The following is a 12,606-nucleotide window of genomic DNA, read 5'->3' on the forward strand; positions in this document are numbered from 1 at the left end:
GATGATTGATTGGGGGATTAGGGTTTTGAACAAAGCTTCTTTTATACTTTATTTTTATAATGTCATATAGGCTTTAAGAGTGTTTACTATAAGTTGCATAAGTTTTTTATAGGAATCATAAAAATTATATTTGGGATTATATAGAAAAAATATATATTAATTTTATTATTTGACATTTATAAATTATCAAATTTATCGTATCCAAGATGGGTTTGTGGTCATAGCTAAGAAAGCTTCATGGCAAGGTTTAGTTATGGGCCATATAACTAAGCTAATTAATTTCCCTTCCATCTTTTCATTAGCCACGGAGGCCATTAACACTTTTAACCACAAAGAGGTGAATGGAAAATCGATGAGAGTAATGTGGTCAATGCCCAATTCTGAAGTCAGAAACAGTGGGATTGGCAACCTTTTTGTTAAGGGACACTTCTGGTTTCTATTTAACATTTTTAATTTGTTAGTTTCTTCTTGAATATCACTCTATCATGTTAATATGTAATTGGCAGAACCTGGCTACATCAATAAATAATATGAAATTACATGAGCTATTTGTTGAGCATGGAACTATACTTTCGTGTAAAGTGGCTGTATCTGAAGCTGGAGACAGTAAGGGATACGGTTTTGTACAATATGCTGAAGAGGAATCTGCAAAAATCGCCATTGAAAAGCTTAATGGCAAAACAATCGAAGGGAAACAACTGTGAGTGCAAAATTATTAATAAAAATAAAATCTGGATTATTGTTTCTCAAACTTGTTTCTTCACCTAAAGTATTTCTCCTTGTAGTTATGTTGCTCAATTCATCAGAAGAATCAATCAAAATGCATCGTTCACTAATTTATATGTGAAGAATTTGGAATATAACGTAAGTGAGGAAGTTCTAGCAGAGAAGTTTTCTGAATTCGGAAAGATAACCAGCCTTTTTATCTCAAAAGATGAAAGTGGGGTCTCGAGGGGTTTCGGGTTTGTCAACTTTGAAAGTGCAGAAGATGCCATGAAAACAAAAGAGAGCATGCATGGAAAACAGATTGGTAAACTGGTGTTCCCTTTATAAACCATCTATAACAGTATCACCTTTGCCTAATGTATTTCTCACGCTTAATTTATAATGCCATGCAGGATCAAAGACTTTATATGTTGCCAAAGCTCAAAAGAGGGCTGAGCGTAGACGAATGTTACAGCTTCAATACAAAGAGAGTTCCCAAAAGGTAATGAAAAAGATGCAATCACTCTGTATATATGAAGATGTATGCTTTGGCATGATATATATTTGAACATATATCAATTTATATATTTGCCAATTAATTCAGGGTTTAAATCTATATTGTAAAAACATCCATGATAGTGTTGATGATATTCAACTGAGTGTTTCAGTAGATGCGGGGCTATAACTTCTACTAAAATTATGCGAACCGATAAAGGAATCAGCAGGGGCTTTGGGTTTGTGTGTTTTTCCAATCCTGAAGAAGCCATGAAAGCCATTAACACAACTTAATGGTATGATATATATACACACTGTTGACGCTTTTAATGTTATTGTTATTTTTCATTTGCATCAATGAGGTATTGATTTTGTTTGCAGGAGTTCCGTTCCATGGGAAGCCATTGTATGTGGCAAAGGCTCAAAGTAAAGTAGAAAGAAAAATGTATTTACAGCAAGTATATGCAGGGCAACGAATGTCAGCACTTCCTCTCATCTCCTCTTTTACTGGATTTAACAATCAATGTTTCACGGTCGACCACCGCTGCCACTACTACCCACCCGTACGAGTTTACCCACCCCAACCCCCAAACTTCACCGGGTGGAGATCACCTCGTGGATTTGTTCCATTGATGGGCCACAATCAACCTCCTCAATGTTGCAGGTTCCCAGTTGTACTAGAATGATGAACATGAACAGAAGTGGTGGTAATTATCCAGTTTTTCCATCTTAGGTATTAATTATTGTGTTTCATTATCACATCAAAGGCCAAGCTAAGTCATGGCTTGTGCGAGCCAAACTTTGCTTTTGGTAATTAAAATATTTTGTTTTTCTTCATGTTTCGTTACTTTTCTCTTCACCTTTTTTCTTCTCTTTCAATCATTTTCTCTCATATTCTACGCCTCTTTCTTTCACAAAACCATTTTCAGATCTCATTAGCACTCTCTTCAGTCTCCTTTGTGATTATCTTCTCTCTCTGAACATTCATTTTGAGACCAAAAACAATCTTGAAAACTTAAATCAATCTCCATCGATCTCGTTCAGACTTTTTGTCTCACCATCTCTCTAGTTTGTTGGAGAAGAGTTCACCTCAATTGGCCATGACCCCAAGAACACATCTTCGTGTTACTGTTGTCTACATTCTGAACTTTACATATGCACCATATGTAAAGTTCAGAATGTAGAGACAAGTAAATATTAGAACAGCAAATTGGAAGACGTCTCATAGATATGTATCAACTCTAAAGTTATGTAGGTAGAATAAGGCAAAAAAATCAAGCTATGAATTGGAATACTAAATTTGAACCATAAGAACAAACCAAACTAAGAATATCAAATTTTTCTCCCAATCGAAACTCAAACTTTCTTTTGAATTCGCTCATTAAAATCAAACAAAACTCAAACTATCCCCCTAAAATCATTCAGGGCAAACTCAATCCAGCCTACACTTAAACACCTCTACTCAAGAGCATATAACATTGCTCTTCAAATAATTAAATTACATAATTACACATCCTCGTTAATAACACAATTTTATTGTTTTTAACAGCGTTTCTTCATTCCAAGGCATATAATAGACCTTGATAATCATGCACAGACGCAAAGAGATGTACAATAGCTTTATGAGTACAGTATTTAAAATGAGTATTTCAAGCAACTGAAGACGCACACAAAATAAAAAGGAGAAATAATAACCAGACTGGGATTTCTTTAATTATAAGGCGTGTATGGATTTACATGAACTGAATTTCCACCAGCCTATGGAAAATATTTTTCCAGAACCACAACTAGAAAACCATGAACCAAAAAGACATCAGTATACTTTCCCTTCCCCAAATTTTCCGGACGCACAGACTCTTACAAAGGTGCAAACATTGCACAGAAACCTAGCATCCTTTCATAAAGCAAAAGTTCTAACAGTAAAACATCACATCTTTCACGTTATCCATAATAACTGGAAGTGGTCTGAACTCCCCTGTGGCCCTGCCCTCACTCCCACTTCGAGTAGAGCCACTGTCAGATGTATCTCCTTCTATATAGTATCGTGCACGAAAAGCTGCTAAATGTGCATAATATGCCGGAGGTACTGCACATGTAAATAATTGACACAAATGAATAAGGGTTGGATCAAAATAATATATACAAACAACATAAGTGCACCGGGTCTCACCAATGGAAACTGATCGAGTGCACCTTGCATACCTGAAAACACCACAACAGTTAGGAGCAAATACAAATATAATAATAAAAAAGTCCCAACTATTTTGATAGTCAGTAGAACTTATTACGTGTAACACAATTTATTTGTCAGAATTTGCAAGTCATCAGCACTGAAGCCATTCTCATCGTATAACACATGATAGTGTGTTGGCCGACTGGTTCCCTGTATATTTAGACAGCTAATAGGTTTAGTCAAAGAAAAAAATATTCATATGCATTGGCATAACAGAAGCAGGTTGACCTGTGGAAATTAATTTGACATATAAACAAAGTACCTGAATTCCAGCATGGCTGTTGAGGTAAAAATCGAACTCGGTAGGGTGGCAAATCTTGGTATCAACAACAGTACCTAGAGACAGGACCCAAGAAAATATTTATCAACAAAGGGTAACTAATTCTCAACAAATCTGAGAAAAGAAAACACAGAAGTGAGCATAAAACCCACCCGGTAGAATATTGCCACTCCTGTCAGTAAGGTCACGATTTCTATGGTCAGCAGGAAACAGCCGGGTATGATGTCTTTTCTGCACCACAACAAAGGTAACTGGAGGCATATATCCCTCCTCCAGTGAGCTACATGCCTGGAAAGAACAAAAACTTATTATCAAGAGAGGAACCAAAGAACAGCCATTAAGTCATTCAGCTAAAGATTAAAACAAAATTGCATTCAACATATAATTACTTGTACACTTGTGTCCACTTTTGTTATCATGCAACAGTCATTAAAGGACAGAATATAAATGCTCAGGTGCCCAACTCAATCAAATCCAATCTTCCCATCCATACTAATACACAAAAAGAGAATAACACCTTAAATCCCAAGAAGAAATTGATATGTCAATATTACCTTTCGAATGGCAGTCATCTCATATAACAAGACTTGACTAAATTGCCCTTCACTAACACCATCTCTGCCATGCAAATTACACAATATTAATGATGTTCTATAAAAAAGGCAGACATCGCAGAAAGCAAGAATTGACTAAATAAGCCTTCACTAACAGCACCACTGCCATGCAAATAACACAACACTATTGATGTACAACAAATGATTGAAATCAAGCTTATTAAATTTTACCGATAGAAAATAATCCGATGAGGTTTATGTCCAGTTGACCTTCTAAATGCAATTAATAGCTCCCTGCAAAAACAGCATTAGTATAAGGCTCCCTCTAAATATTATTCAAAATTGACCACATCAATTCATTTACCTAATCATTCCTCCCTGTACCAATCCCCTCCTAGGATCCTCACTGGTACTATAAAGATCTTGGATAATTTCCTCACGGTGTGCCTGAGCAGACACTAAACCTCTGTACTTGGTTAACTCTGGCCAATCCATTGAAGCAACAACCTGAAAGCCAATTCAATTCTTCAACAAAATGATGACCCAAAAGCTAAAGGAGAAACATTTGAACATACAGCTGCTATTGACGGACTAGAGTCCTCCCCAGGCTGTGGATGGGTAACATCCGCACCAATTATAATTGTGGGGCGATCTGTCACATGAGGAATTCTTCTTTGAATAGCATCATTCAGCACAGTATTCCTACCTCCAACCTGATAGATTTTACATAGAACAATCGTGTAATTAAAATTATATAGTTAAAAAATTAACTTACAACCAGAAATACTTGCAGTTTGCTTGTCATAAATTCTATACCATCAAAACAAAACAAAAAAAATGTTACACAATGACTTTATACCAATACAATCAAACATTTCAGTCCTGACACAGACTTGCCTTACTATCCCTTGAAATTCATTTCTTTCTGACCACAGATTAGAAAATGTTACGAAAAAAAATCCCACCAAACAGAAAAACATAATGGTACAAACCTTCACATTGATCTTCAGGGCCACATTTTCACAATACTGCTTACTGAGCTTTGAAGCCTGTCTGGGCTGACAGCATTGTGAGATAATACCTAATTCTGTTTCACAAATCCGCTTAATCATTCCTGCAGATAGAACAGTCCAATTAATTATAGCAATCAGTTTTTAGCCAAATTTAATTTGTCTGTTACCCACCATATGACCCTGTAAAATCAGGTAAAATAATAATTAACAACTGAAGCTTCTTTCCTTGCGGGCCCTTCCTTGCAATTTCTGCTGTAGACTTCCTGTGAATATCTCTGAGAGCATTCTCAATTTGGTTTGGGTTAGCTGGATGAATGGGAATTACAGGCGTCGGGTTGAATACCTGCAATACAATCAAGAAAAAATCAATGTCGAAGCAAGCAGGCAATAATCACTAAGACAATCTCACAACAGAAAAGCCAGGCATACCATTCCTTTACTTCTACACATATTCACCAGCTCCTCACAGAATTGGAATGGCAGATCCCGGTTTGTACGAGTGGAAAAGCTCACACATGTCCAAAATTCAACCTGCCCACCATTGACCATTTTCTACAAAAACAAAATAACACAATTTTTGTAAGCTGCAATCATTATTGTGGAAATTAAAATTTTAGTTATTTCCACAAGGCACATCAAGTAAAGGCATCATACAATTACACACAACGAGAGATTTTCTCATTAACAACAATCAATCAAAGGCCCTTCAAGTTCAGTATAAAAGTTTTTACAGCAACAGGACAAAAAACCAAAACAATAAAAAAAGTTATGTAACATTTCATTGTATGATAACAGAATACCAATTCGAGGGATATCAGTTGTAAATAGCAACAGGTCCATACATAAAATTATGATTACATGCAGCAACAAAACTTTCATCACAAGCACCGTACAGTTTTACAATCCTTAAGAAATTGTGGAATTTCATCAATATTTATAAATAACTCAGCTATAGGATACCTACTAAAATTAGTTTATCTGTTTCCTTAAAGGTAAGATTCTGCTGTATCCACTCAATGATTAGATGGAGATTGATTCTTACAAAATCAGGGATTAGTGTCCCTTTCTAGGGCTGCCTTCAGCTCACTTATTCCACAGAAATTAAAAAAAACACAATCTAGCATTCATGTTATTCCACAGAACCTTCAACCACAAAGAAAGCAAGCTAACTAGTGCTTTACCTTGTTAATCATGTTCCACTGCCCTAATCTGGGATTAACCATTTTTTCGCGGCTGCTTTCATGATAATTAAGCTGCATAGGATGGGACATTAGACCAAATGCATAAGAGAGAACCTGGTTGCCCTCACAATAATCACATAAAGAGTAATTACCACTGGTGGAGGCAGTATTCGAGCATCAACCTGGGCAAGTTCAGCACCCACTTGAATCCCAAACTCCTTAGCAAACTTATCTCCATTGTAATTGTTTCTTCTAACCATCTGCAAAGCAAAGAGGTAGAGAATATTACAAAAAAGGTACAAGAAAAACAAAAACTAATTATCAGAGCTGACATTCTCAATGATGGAAACAAAACACTTAAAGAATGTTCTACCTCCGCAATGTTCCTCTCCCTATCTGAAGGACGCTGACAGGTTGCCCTTAACAGAGCAGTTACTTGTCTTTCATTTAGCTTTTTTGTATATCTTTGCCCATCAACTATCCTACTAATCTGAAAATAAAAATTACATCTGGGCTAAGTAAAATAATTTGATATAAGACACAAAATATAAATTAAAACCATACAATAAGAAAAGGAAAAACCTCCATGGGCAAATATATAGGTTTTGCATCACTCCCAGCTTGAAGAGCAGGCAAAAATGTATATTTGAGTCCAATCTTGTATTTCTCACGGAAATATTGAACAACTGACATTTTAGTTGTTTTGTCATCGGGAGTAAACCTAAGGAAAACAAATTTAATAAAGATGAATAATGCAAATAATTAGGACAAGGTAACTAACAATATAGTTATCAACACAGCAATAAAACAAATTTATAACACTAAGCTTGATTGAGAAGCTTGCAACAAGTTGGACAAACAGGGTTATCAACATAGCAATAAAACAAATTTCTAATATTAATCATGATTGAGAAAGTTGCAGAAAGTAGTAACAGGGATAACAAGTACTAGCTTGTCAAACATAATAAAAACATAACATAGGAGCGTTTCAGGCATCATTTCTCAAGTACACTTTGGTAAGTAAAGTGTCACTAATGAAGGCAAATTTTTGGATTATTTTCATATTAAGTTATGTGGGCAGAATTAATAAGTACACTGCCAAAAAAAAATAAATAAAAGTTAAATAAATAAAAGAAACAGAAGAATGATCCCTGCCCTTTCCTCTAACTGAGGAATCACCAGAATATGAATAGACGATATATACCATATATCATCATAACTGGGTAAATCCATACAAACTTACGTCAATTGGCTGATTGGGAGAGCAGACATCCCTGTGATCTTGTAGCTTTTAGCATATTCTGTATGAGTAAGTAATACCTTGACTCCCTTCAAGGCCTTTTTCACCTTAAAATCGCATAAGATTTAAAAAAAAAAAACATTTCAGCCCAAGTTACCACACAAAGAGATAAATAAGAAAAGAATCCCCACGCAACTAGACATTTTGAACTTTTTTAAGTCCATTACACTTCATTTATCTTATTGTAATATTATACAAAAATACATCAACTATTGCGCCACATTCAAATCCAACCCCATAGGAACTGCCTATACCTGACCAACCACTAATTTAATAATTTCAGAATGAATCACAACCAAAGAACAAGTGCAGTTCCTGCTTATAAAGAACATCTAAGCAATATGCAAAGCCATTGCCTGGTAAATTAAATACATAAAACCTCATAAAAAGGCAAAAGAAAACATAAAGCAGACATCATAAACACATTGCCCACATACCTTTATACGATCTTGATCAGTTAGAGGCCTTGTTAACTCTCTATGATTAAAATACTTCACAAGAAATTCAGTAACTAGAATTGGCTCGTAAAAAGATCGTGCTGAAATGTCTGTAAGATCATGCCAAAAAGAAATACCAAGCAACATTATAACAAAAGCAAATAAGAACAAAACACAAGTATTAGCTATCTGAATAAACAAGCATACCAATATTAAGGGACAATCCCATCTGGGTTGGCCTAAGAGACTGAAAGTATCCTTTCCAATATTCAATGCCATCTCCAAGTTCACCTTTGGGCCCCAAACTAGGAGAGAAAAAAGATCTCCCTACAACAGAGTAACTACAACAAAAAGCCGTCGTATATTAACTTCCGAGGATTAAAGTAAAACATATTTAACATTTACCGGATCATAAACTTCGAATAATGATACAATTAAACAATAAAGTTCATTCCAGATATATACTTCTCTGAAGGAGATGCTCTTAGTGCAACATCAAGCACTTGTATAATGTCCTGCGGTGCCTCCATGTGCCTACTCCTTAAGAATTGTTGTAATGTATACAGGTCAGGTTTCGAAGCCAACTTTATTGTCACCTTAAATTGACGGTCCTTTCTGCAGAAAACAAATTCATTACTATTAAGGACATGAGTCAAGCTAAAGTAAAACAACATTAATCAGTTGTTTACTTACTTTGACGACCGAGAAGAGCTCCCCTCGCCATCTTTGTCGCTTAACTTCACTATAAATTCCTTTGAATCGAAAGGCAGCGCCCCAGCCGTATAGATGCTTTTCCGTCCATCATATGCAGGAATTCGTTGACCCAAATGACTCTCACGGTAAACGCGAGTAAGTTGAGCGATCACATCTCTGTTGATTTTCTTTGATGTGACTTCAGGAGTTATCGTCACCTATATGGTAATTAAGCAACAAAACCAGTCAAGTTAATGGAAAATAGACTCAAAAATTTACATCTACACAATGACGCTGAGTTTAGTTTTTCATTTACATCATAATGATGGATATCTTTATCAGCTACTTGGACCATAAAGTGATTGGCCCTGACAACACATTTGTGGCCTTGTGTCCCAAAGCCAGGCCTCGCGGGAAATCTCAGGGCCTTTGACGAAGTAGAGGCCACTGCCGGAGCCTGTGTCCCCAAAGTTAACCGTTGTTGCATCTCCTGGCTCAGAGAAGTAGAAGAAGATGAACCACACTCAGGCACAGGAGCTGGAGCCGGAGCCGGTGCCGGAGTCGGAGTCAGAGCTGGAGTTGGAGCCGGAGCCTGCGTCGGAGCTAATGTCTCAGCAACACCAGAGTATGAACCTCTACGTCCGCCGCCTTGACCAGGACGACGACCACGACCACCACCACTACGACCTGTGCCACGCTGAAATGACTGATCGCGTACCGGAGCCGGCTCAGCCGGCCGTGAATCAGAGCGGCGACCACCACCACGGCGAGACATTTTGGTTGAAAGAGAGAAATTCGGGAGGTGTTGGAACAAATGTTAGAGTGAGAAATTGAGAGCAAATTTTTGATGTGCTGAAACGAGATACGAAAGGGTGGGTTTAGAAGAATATATAAAGAACAAATATTCGCCAAATACCGAAATTAAAGCCACGAAGTGTAAATATGGTTAAATTCTCAAATGACGTGCGAATGCGATGAGGTTGCTGACAGCTTTTCTGACGGTATTACCCTTACCCTTGTTATTCGAATGAGTATTTGGTTTTTCTATAATCCGCCGTTTAAGTTTTGTAAATTAGACTTCCCATACCGTAACCGTCATTTACATATCCCATCCCATTTTTCAAGGAGCGAGTAAATTCAAGTAGTTTTCTTTTATTTTTTAATTTTTGCTTCGACAAAATTAAGAAAATATCTTAAATAAGAAATATTATGATTTAATATATATATTATAATTTTCTTTTAAGTATGGGTAAAATTGTCAAATAATAAGGGAAGGATATTTACCCTCCATGGAATTCCTCCATTTAAATAGAACTCTTGTCATACGTAATCAATTGAAATTTTGCTTTTAATTAATTTACTTTAGCCCCAATGTGAAAATTGCAATATTTAAAGTTTGTTAGTTATAGAATTTAATTATAACTCTTATATCTTTAAATAAAATACAAATTTTATGAACAGATGTAATAATTTTGGGATAATTTCAGTAATTTACTTTGTGTATCAATAATTATTAAAATATGTTTATCTAATAAAAAATAATAATTTATATGTAATATATTTTTAAATAATTTATGTTATTGATTATTTTTATTTTTTATTAAAAATAAAAGGATTACCCATACCCAAGTACTGCTTTTTATGCCACGATAAAACGATTGTAATAATCTTGGAATTTTCACAGTTTAAATCAAATAAATAAATTTAAAATATTAATAATATATTAATATTAACTTTTTAATTTATTTCATGAAAGATTTATAGAGATTTCATTAAACCAAAAATTAGGTTGCGTTAATGTGACGGATTCAATTTTAAAAAATAGGTCCGATTCAAAATAACTTAGTGGTATTCCGGAGTCTCTGTGGCGGTAATTAATTTTCGCCAGCGACTTGTGTCCAGTTTACCCTCCAAAACAAATCACAATATAGGCGGCGCTTCCCTCAAACTTCGAGAGGTTGGACGACGTTTTTCAAGTTATGGACCCTACAAAGATTTCAAATTTATGATAGATAATGTATTAATGATGTTTAATTGATATTTCAAATTAAAAAAAAAAGGACTTTAAGGTTGGAATCGTTGACACGTCAGATAGAGAAAAAGACAAAAGTAAAAAGAAAACCAATTCACAAAGCAACGCCTCTTTCGTTCCGTACAACCACTCCTTCATTACCAAGGCAAATATACAGAAGTTGGCGGGAAGGAAGGAATTGACTGGTAGTACGCGTGTCAAGCTGCAATTGGGTTCATTGCGCGGAGGAATAAAGGCTGAGCTTTAAAGTATTACGATACATTAACGTGTAGGGGATAACGCCCAGGCTAAGGAACCGAAACTTGTCGACGAAGGGGATGCAATATTATTTAATTAAATAAAAAGTAGTCCACTGTGGCTTAAAAGACTTATCTGACTCCAACCACCTAAACTTTTGTTTTTATGTCATCTTTTAGATTTCTCCTTCGCTGATAAGTCACCGAAAATGACGCGGGTCAAAAAAAAAATGCAGTCCAAATTGGAAAATCACACTAAACTGTTTCAAATTTACAGATTAATTTAGTTGGGGTTAGGAAATAATTCAGCTGGGTTTAAAAAAAAAAATTATTTACATATTACAATCCAATTTAGGTGACTGGTTAGAACAAAATTGGACTAAACCATACAAGTTTTCTTTTCAACAGTTTATTAAGGAAAGGTTCTTATTTTATTTTAAAAAAAAAAACAACCTGGTTTTATTTCTTTGTTACTTTAATTAACAATATTTTTCTTTTGCTCTTATACTTTTTTGTTGATCATTCCATCCTAATTCATAGTTGTCAACACTATAAAAGCAACTAATATAAGATAAAATATGATAAAGTACAAGCAATTCTAATTGTTGTTCTTGTTATTATAAGTGAAAGAATTGTTCTTATTGATTTGAGTTACCTCTCAAATAAAAATAATTAATTACATATTATTTATATAATTAATTATTTTTATGACTTTTTTAATACCGTTTTAAAGAATTTGAATAAAAAGAGGTCGATAACACAACATAAAATAGTATATTTTAAGATTAGTTAATATTTTCTAATTGAAGGAAAAATGAAAGGCTGCAATTGGAGGAGGAGGGTGGAAAATTTAGTCCAAGGGAAGGGATGTAACATCATGGGTAAATGAGGTCACAATGTAAAAGCGCGTTGATGTCAAGGTGACTTCTGTTTTCCTTCACGTCAAGGTTTTGGTTTCCTTCGAAAGAAGTTGGAAATTTCGTAAGATTTTTTTTTTTTTTCACATTTACCTAGTTAATGGTAATGGCAGCACATGCATTTGTCTTTTTATGGTATATGGTTCCTTTTACGTTCCTTTCCTTTGTCCACACAACTTTGAAAAGAAATGGAAAAAGAAAAAGTACCAGTGTAGCAGTGGCATTTAAGTATTCCAAGGCCCAATCATGTTTGACTCTGATTTCTTTGCGAAACCATATAAAGATAAAAAAGCAAAAGGTAGGAGGACCTTTTGTTTTTTAAACCTAGGATGGGAAGGTAAGCATTTCACTTATTTTGCATGTACCATATTCTTTTTTCACTCCCAAATGCCCAATTTGTCTGCCACTGCTTTCTTTTAACTTATTCCTTTCTCATCAAACCATTAACATTAATTCCTCCTTAAGAGAATTTTATCTTATGTCAAGTCATTGTGAACTTGAAGCACGGCACAAATCCATTGTCATTGATT

General features: G+C 35.1%; 2 protein-coding genes across 2 annotated transcripts; one reads left to right on the plus strand and one right to left on the minus strand.

Moving 5' to 3' along the window:
• Positions 1-530: 530 nt before the first annotated feature.
• LOC123208652 (polyadenylate-binding protein 7-like) lies at positions 531-1,886 on the plus strand. The gene is made up of 4 exons (XM_044626173.1): positions 531-700; positions 786-1,030; positions 1,119-1,207; positions 1,563-1,886. The coding sequence occupies exons 1-4, from the start codon at positions 531-533 to the stop codon at positions 1,884-1,886; spliced, it is 828 nt and encodes a 275-aa protein (XP_044482108.1).
• A 989-nt stretch (positions 1,887-2,875) lies between these two features.
• Positions 2,876-9,812, minus strand: LOC123209374 (protein argonaute 5). Its single transcript, XM_044627389.1, has 22 exons — positions 9,208-9,812; positions 8,892-9,109; positions 8,664-8,813; positions 8,406-8,539; positions 8,199-8,308; positions 7,705-7,808; positions 7,044-7,182; positions 6,835-6,951; positions 6,614-6,721; positions 6,462-6,533; positions 5,710-5,832; positions 5,452-5,623; positions 5,260-5,381; positions 4,843-4,980; positions 4,632-4,774; positions 4,499-4,561; positions 4,268-4,331; positions 3,866-4,001; positions 3,696-3,769; positions 3,489-3,583; positions 3,371-3,402; positions 2,876-3,286 (listed from the first exon to the last, which is right to left on the minus strand). Exons 1-22 carry the CDS (start codon positions 9,664-9,666, stop codon positions 3,114-3,116), a joined length of 2,946 nt encoding a protein of 981 aa, XP_044483324.1. The 5' UTR covers positions 9,667-9,812; the 3' UTR covers positions 2,876-3,113.
• Positions 9,813-12,606: the final 2,794 nt, after the last annotated feature.

Source organism: Mangifera indica, chromosome 2 (genome assembly GCF_011075055.1).
Source record: "Mangifera indica cultivar Alphonso chromosome 2, CATAS_Mindica_2.1, whole genome shotgun sequence".
Lineage (NCBI taxonomy): Eukaryota > Viridiplantae > Streptophyta > Magnoliopsida > Sapindales > Anacardiaceae > Mangifera > Mangifera indica.